General features: G+C 36.1%; 1 protein-coding gene across 3 annotated transcripts; it reads right to left on the bottom strand.

Annotated features, from left to right (window-relative positions):
* Positions 1 to 1920: 1920 nt before the first annotated feature.
* On the bottom strand, positions 1921 to 7846 carry COMMD8 (COMM domain containing 8; the record flags this gene model as incomplete). 3 transcript variants are annotated; one of them, XM_084233305.1, is made up of 4 exons in its annotated part: positions 1921 to 2085; positions 4582 to 4734; positions 5477 to 5632; positions 7781 to 7846. In XM_084233305.1, the coding sequence occupies 4 exons, from the start codon at positions 7844 to 7846 to the stop codon at positions 1921 to 1923; spliced, it is 540 nt and encodes a 179-aa protein (XP_084089431.1). The 3 variants fall into 3 exon arrangements, with proteins under 3 accessions (XP_084089431.1, XP_084089432.1, XP_084089433.1); XM_084233306.1 differs by having other exon boundaries at positions 4588 to 4734; XM_084233307.1 differs by lacking the exon at positions 5477 to 5632.
* Positions 7847 to 8133: the final 287 nt, after the last annotated feature.

The raw sequence follows: 8133 nt of genomic DNA, 5'->3' as shown, positions 1-8133 counted from the left end.
TGTTATTGTGTTCTGTGGAAAGTCATCTAAAATGAAACAACATTGAAAGTGAAATAACATTTTTTATTTGTTAAGAATGCTTGATTTTAGTTAACTGAAATTAAAAATGGCTTTTTCCCAAAGTGAAGTTGTTAACATCCAAAATTGTTACATTCAATATTAAGAGTTTATAACAAAAGTGGACCTACATATAGTCTTAGCTGATATTTGAATAGCAATACACACTGTACAATGGCATCTATTCTTTTTTGCCACAGTATATTCACCCAGTCAGACACAGAAAGGCAGAAAAAACAGTGTTATTTTCATTTTTCCTGTTTCCAATGTAAAATTTTCATTTCTACAATTCTAAACTCAAAATTCTTCACACAAATTTTCTTCTTGTTCTTGTCTGAAGAGCTCTTTCTCTAAGAAATTTTATATTTTATAATCTTTCCTTTGAAATATAAGATTAAGATTTAGAATCTCCTGAGATATATATGCAGCTTATATATTCTTTAAGTTATTTTTAATTATCACAAATTAATCACATATATCCACAATACACATCCTTGCTACTCACATACTCTCTTTACGTATATTTGTGCTCTGCATGATTACATTACTTTAAAGCCTATTTTTAGCTTTTAATAAAACTGTTTATCTATAAACATTTCTGAAATACTTAACAAATGAGGCGAAATTCATTATGAAAATATAACCTGCTATTATAGCTTTTTTAGCTTTCATCTTGCAGTTACTGTCAACCATGTAATTACCGGTTCCTAGAGAAGCAGGTAAGTTTAATCTTTGTAATCTCAGTGCTGCTTTCTCAGCTTGGTATAAAAGTATACCCCCAGTTCTCAGACAACACAGTTTCCTTTTGCATTCAGTTGCAGCAGTGGAATCTGACTGTGTTGATATTCATAATTTCCAGTTATTTCAACTGTAGGACCACCTTAAAACACAAAAAGGGAGAACAGATTATACCAGAATGATGCCTAAATGAAAGAGAGCATGAAGAATTGATACCAAGCACAGCAATTAATGGTGTGTGCCTGCATGATTTATGCTTCAGAATTCCTTAACATTTATACTAATATCTACCACACCCCATTTCAGACATTTAGTCATATGCAAAGACTGAAACCAAGATACCAGCCTGGTGACTGGGCATGTGGACCAGTTATCAAGGCTTGGAAATGGCTGAGTGCAGAGGATGAAGGGAAACTGAAGTACAACAGGATTTTTAAAAGGTAGAGAGCTAAGCAGACTGGTTAATGGCAAGAGTCTGGTAAGAATAACTGACTTTAGCTCACTAGAAAAAATATTGAGCAATAAAGAAAGGAATGTACATATACAAAGATAATTACCTTTATTCTATATCAAAATATTATTTTTCTCATTAAACACTAAAGTTACTATTACATGACCATTGCTTTATGCAGTTTTTATCCATTCATAAATTCTATCTGGTGGCAATCTGATTTTGTTGTAATAACCACAAGTCATATTTAATATCCCATATTTAAGAGGATTATAAAAGCAACTTTATATTATCTGCCCAGTTAGGTAAAAATCTCTTTTCTCTAAGATCATAACTATTTTTAACCAAAACTCTTCAGAATCAACTAATTTTACAGTCCTAGGTTGAAAACTTATTATCATCATTAATAAGCACTAGGGCAAAACAATCTAGCTACAACTGCACTTTTAACCTTTCAAAAAAGGAAACACTACTTAAAAAACAAATGCTCAAAACTAAGCAACTAAAATTACAAGTTATAACTAATTTAATACTTAAAACTAGATATGAAAAATATATAAAAAAGTATTTCTGTGCTTAATATATCAGAAACAAAAGAATATTAAAAATAAATTATGAGTTTTTCTTTTATTGACCTAAGGGTATCACTTAAAATTTAAAACCATATGACAAAATTAAACTACCTTATTAGCTGCTTCCAAGGAACTTATTAGATTCTGCAGCTCTTCTTTGTTCATTTCAACAGAATATGATTTGACGTCATCATTTTCTTTTACATCTAGATGAAGGTTTAAAAGTGGCATTTGTAGTGCAGCAATTTTGTCACTTGAAATTGCAAACTGTTTAAAATTAGGAAAAAAGTTTAATAGTAAATTGTTAAGAGTATATTAAATATGCATCAGAACTCATTAATAATACATTTTTAAAAAGAAGTACACCTGTTTGCTATCAAGTACAGAGAAAGGTTAAAGTAATTAAATCCAGGGGCCTCCCTGGTGGCACAAGGGTTAAGTCTCAGAGTTATCAAGCTATCACAAACCACTAAAGCACAAGTTCAATCCCCAGCCAGGGAGCTAACCCACATATGGTGCAGCAGCCCTCTCCTGTCTCACCCACTGCTCCCTTGAGCAGTGTGTTTCAGTAGATTAGCCTGTTCTGCTTCCCACCGTCTTTGGTGAATCCTCTCACTCCCCACACAACTCTAACCTACACCTCAATTCTTGTATGCATAAATAAAAATAAATCTTTAAAAAGAAATAAATTAAATCCATGCTTAATCCATAGTATTTGAAGAAAAGTATGAAAAAGGAGAGTGAATGAAAGTGAGAAAGTAGGTTAGGGAAAAAGACAAACAGCAATTTGTGGCAGAAGCAGAAATCCAGAGCAAAGTGACAGTTGGAAAGTACTGAAGTGGATTAATGCAGCAAGAAACAGAGACTTCTTAAGAAATATAAGACACAAAGAGAATTAGTTTATACACTAAGATAAAACTAGAAACACAGGGAAATTCATGGAAATTAAATTAAGTTTAAGTCAAGATCAGCTAACTTGCCACTAAACTATTAATATGTTAATCAAGATACCACCTTCGATTAGAGTCATTCATCAAAAACATTCAACACATTTACCTCGCTTCCTATTTTCTGTCTAAAGAGAGTATCCTGGAGGAAAAGGAAGAACCAAGTATTTATGATACTGTATTTTTTGAAACAAGCACCATAATTTCATTTGGCAGGCAGCAAAGGGAAATTCAATTTACCTTGAATCTGAGTCAGAAAATCCCAAAATAACTGAATCTCTGTGTGCTACCACTTGCAAAAATTTACTTGGGTAAATGGTAAGGGTCTTCTTACCTACCAACCAATCTCAAAGGATCTCCCTTGTGGTATATTCACTATAGAATCTAATACTCAAATAGCTCCTCCATTTTCTCTCCCCCAAAATAGGACTCATAACATTGAAGGTATGAAAGTACCAAAGGCTGTCTACGTTACTGATAATTCTCAGTATTTCCAAAAAGTGGTTACACAGTTTGTGTTGGAATATCACCAATGATGAACGTACCACTGCAACAAGGAGTTAAAATGATTTTCAAATACTTATAGTTGCTAAAAAGTTCTTCTCTAGGCTGAATTCAAACCCAACTTATTGCAAATCATACTTTGGCCCTTTGTCTTTATCTTCTGAAAACCAGAGCACATACCTACTCTCTCATCCATAAGATTTTCAGTTCTTTAAAGATAACTGTTGTACCTTTATAAAGTATTTTGCCATTCTGGTTACATGGTCATTGTCTCAAGTGTTTCCAAGCAACTTCAGGTGCCATAATTTTGAGTTCCTAGTCATTCTTATCTGGATGGAATCAAATTATTTAGGTATCTCTTAAATTATGCAGCCAGAACTAAAAGGATTAAACTAAATTAACTAAAAAGACTTTTTAAAAGGTTTATTTTATTTATTTATGCATACAAGAACTGGGGTGTAGTCCACAGGAACGGGAGTGGGGGTTGTAGTAAGAGGATTCACCATAGACAGAGTGAGGAGCAGAACAGGTGGATCTACTGAAATATACTGCTAAGGGGAGTCGCAGGCAAGACAGGAGAGGTCTGCTGTGCCATGTGGGTTAGCTTCCTGGCCCAGGATTGAACTCATGCTGCAGTGGCTGCCAAAAGCTTAATAGTGATGACACTTAACACCTTGTGCCACCAGGGAAGCCCTGTTTTTTTGGTTATTTATCTAGTTATGAATCCACCTAACTGCTATTTTTTTCATATTTCTACTTTATCAACAAAGATAACATGAAACATGTTACCTAGGTTCAATCTTAAGTCAAGAAACACAACATATTTGTTTCATGCTATAAAGGATAAAAAGTTGGTCTAAAATTGTTAAGAGCCCCACTAATCATGACTCTTCTCAAAATGTTTAAATGGTCTTTTAAAAGCACATTATAGATTTCTCCCCCCTTGGCAGTAGAATCATATTTACCAATCTTAGGAAGACAATAAGGAAGACAATAAGGTCTAGAAAGTTGTAGACAAAAATAAATACTGAATATATACTGTTCCACTATATAATATTTAATGATTTACAGCTCTAATTAAATAAATATATGATTAATATAATGTTGTTATACATCAATGTAATGATTTGGCTGTTTACAGTGTATTTAATGTCCAAGTTAATGCAAGAGATATAACTTTATTTTTGATACTTTCATGAAGATAACATATTCTCTAACAGAAATTTTAGACATATATTATAAAAATTTATTTCTTCTTTCAATTAAAAAAAAAACAAGATAAAAAAATTCACGCTCATAAGCAGATTTTCACCTTTAACTGCCAGTCAAAATCCCGTAGCTGTGCAGAAGATATATCAACTATTTCATCTAACAGAGTTTGCTTGATTTCATCTTTCCTACTTCTTAAGCATTTCATGATAGTTTCTTGATGAAATGAATTCAACTGATTCAGCTGCTGGAGTATCTATAAAAACAAAAACAAATGGTTAGAAAATAAAAGGTCTTTCTGTTTAAAATGCAAATGCCTAGCTACACTCTTCATATAAACTTTAAAAGGAATAAGATCAACCTTGCATAAACTGTCAGAAAACTTAGGAAAAGAAACACATACTTATGATAAATTTTGAGATCAAAACAAAATTTGACACCCTACAATTTCATTATAGGAAAGAAAAACTAACAGGTTCAAATCATTCAAACACAGATGTAAAAATCCTATACAAAATATTGGCAAATCAAATTAAGAGGTACATAAAAAAAGTTAGTATAATATTCAAAAATCAATTCAAGTCAGCATCAGTTATATAACTTTCTCTGCTTTCTTCTATTTAAATATTTCACAATTTAAAAAACATAAGCAGGGCCTCCCCTGGTGGCACAGCAGTTGAGTGCTAGGCTGCAAGGCTGCCCGCAGCCTCTGCAGCACCAGTTGGTTTCCCGGCCGCCGGTGAGGGTCCCACAAAAAAAAAAAAAAAAAATTAAATAAATAAATAAAAATAAATAAAAGACATAAGGAACCAAAAATAAAACTACAAAGACCCAGAACTTCCACTTATTCATAATTATGAGGTTTATATTGTTATAAAACATGTACTTATTATGATGGTCCTTATATTACATAATATTCTAAAGACCAAGTTAATAAAAAACTCAATATTAATCATTTATTTTTCACTTTATAGTATACCAATTTGGAGTGAAGTTACCTCTTCATCAGTCAAATTTTTACCAACTACATATTTGAAAAATTTGGTAATATCATCTAGAACATGCTTCCATTCTGTTGAATCCCAAATGCTGTGATAATCCTGGTAGAGAGGATATGCTCGGCCACAAATGCCATCAATTATTTTGTGAAGAAGCTAGGAAAAAAAGAAAATAATTATAAGTAAAATTATAAAACAGATTTTATAACAACCAAATGCTGTTGGGAGAAGTTCATGTTATCTACAAGATCTGCTAAGGTTGAAATGTAACTATTTTTCATATTATTCTTATAAGTTAAAAAGTTAGAGCTTAAAAAAAAACCCAGAACTTCTACAATTTTGTTTACCCTCAAAAGCTAAAATTAACTTATAAATACAATGTTGCATTTCCAATATTCCGAAAAGGAAGGTAGAGTATAAAAATTTCACATTGCAATTCCTTGGACATTTTATTTATGCTAAAAACCAAAGTCTTTTATTGTAGATTTTTCAATTGTCAATAAAGAACCAAGGTATGTGCACTGTGTTTTTAGACATAATGCTACTGCATACTCAACAGACTACAGTATAAACATAAATTTTTATGAACGAGGAAACAAAAAAAATGTGTGACTTGCTTTAACATGTTATTTGCTTTATTGGGTGGCCTGAAAATGAAGCTGAAATTTCTCGGAAGAACACATTATTGGATTCCTTCTCTCAACAAACACCTTGAACCACAATTCTTACCTATCAATATAAAACAAAATTACCTGAAGAAGCTCAGAACAACAACAACAAAAAAGACCAGAGGCAAGATTTTTAGTTGAGAAGCTGTTTTCAAGGAAAGCTTAATGAATTAAGTCTGAACTGCTGGGGAGCAGCGGAGCTAAGAAAAAAACATAATCACTGTGTTAGTAGTTTGAAATCTGAAGGCAAACAAAACCACAGCTTCCAAAGCTAATACTGAAGCTCAATTTTGCATATATTGCTTTCTTTTAAGAGTAGGCAAATTTCTTTCAGGTCTAATACTAGGACACTAAGTTTTGGGGTTCTTCTGCTTTAAAATTTAAGGAGCCAAAAAAAAAAAAAAAAGAAGAAGAAGAAATCCACACTTTTCTGCAGATCCTCTTTCAATAAGCACTGGGTTTTCTTCCTTTCACAGTGAATATGTGTCTCCACATTTAATCTTTCAAACTCATTAAAATTTTGCTCCTGCCAAAAACAAACTGTTGGCGCCTTTGGTATTAGGGTTAAATACACAAGCATGGCATATAAAGGCTCCAGCCGCTTAACTCTTGCTCACTTGTCCAGTGTCAGTCTCCTTGCTTGAGGACCTGATGCTACAACAGGCCCTCAACGTCCCCAGGGGCTGGCTGGCTTCTTCCGGCCTCTGTGGCTCCTATTCCTCTGCTAGAAACATTCATTCTCCTGCGGTCTGTCTGGTTCCTACTTATCCTTTAGCTCTCAACCTAGACATTTAGATGCTACCCCTCTACAAAGTCTCCCCTTGCCCTTTCAAATATTGGGTTGCTTTTCCTCCCAACAAGCTCATTACTGGATAACTCAGTTTGGTTTCCTTGTTAGATCGCAAGCTCCACCAAAGTATAGGGTGTCCCACCCTATTAGAGGGCTGGGCACAGCATCTGGCAGTCTTCAAAGAAAAGCTGGCTGAAAGAATGAAAGAAGCTGCTTTTTCCAGATACTCACAAGCAAAGTTCTTTCTTAGACTCCAGATGTCAACATGTATGTCACCTCCTGAGCTAAAGCCCACTTCGGGCCAAGCTAAAATTAAGTAGCCCAATTTATCAAGCACCTTCCAAACTTTTTTCCTGTGCCCTCCAGGGGCAGGGTCAGTTCTCTAGCTCACCGTAGTATGTATGCCCCAGCACCTAACACAGTGCCCAGTGCATAAGGAGCGTGGTGATGGATGAATGAATGAAAGAAACTAAGAGGCTGCAAACTACTGCTTGCGACTCCAATTCATACGCTTTCAAAGACTTCTAGGCGACTCCACTACCCAGCCCACGGTCACTAGGTACCAGGGGCGGTGACAGGCCAGGTCCGGGCGCGAGCCCGGGCGCAAAGACGCTGGAGCTGCAACCTCAAGTCCAAGCGTGGAGACGGGGGGCGCCCCCAAACCTCACTCCCCTCGGCTTTTTAGGATAAACAAAGAGCTACCCAAGCGAAATCACGCCCCTTTCCCCTTCCTTCCAGGGCTGCCCGAGCGGGTCGGGAGGAGTCTAGACAAGAACCGGCCTGACCCGTGAACCGGGCCGCCCGGGAGTCCCGGATCCGCGCTGCCAACTCCAGCGCCCTCCTCACCTGCGGGCTTAGCTCCACAGAAAGCTTTTGCAGCCGCCACAAGGGCGTCGCCTCTTCCGGCTCCATCCTGTGCAAAGCCTGGGCGTCGGTCACGTGACATCGTGGCGTCGCTTCCCTTTTGCGTTGGCGCGCCCACGTGACTCTCCCGGGCGACGGGGACCCTGCTTGGAGCGTCAGGAACTCTAGTGCGCTTGCGCAGAGCCAGACGCACGCACGCTTTCACGGTTGCTAGGGGGAGTTCTTTTCCTCCTGGCGGTGAGGTTGCTTCAACCTCCCTGTGTTGTTATGTGAAGGCAACTTTGTGCATCACTCAAAGCAGTTCGTAATTTTGTTCAGAGTGCTATTGAACTTTG

Source organism: Talpa europaea (genome assembly GCF_964194135.1).
Source record: "Talpa europaea genome assembly, chromosome: 5".
Taxonomy (NCBI): Eukaryota; Metazoa; Chordata; class Mammalia; order Eulipotyphla; family Talpidae; genus Talpa; species Talpa europaea.
Note: the sequence above shows the minus strand (reverse complement) of the source record. Positions and strands in the feature narration are given on the sequence as shown.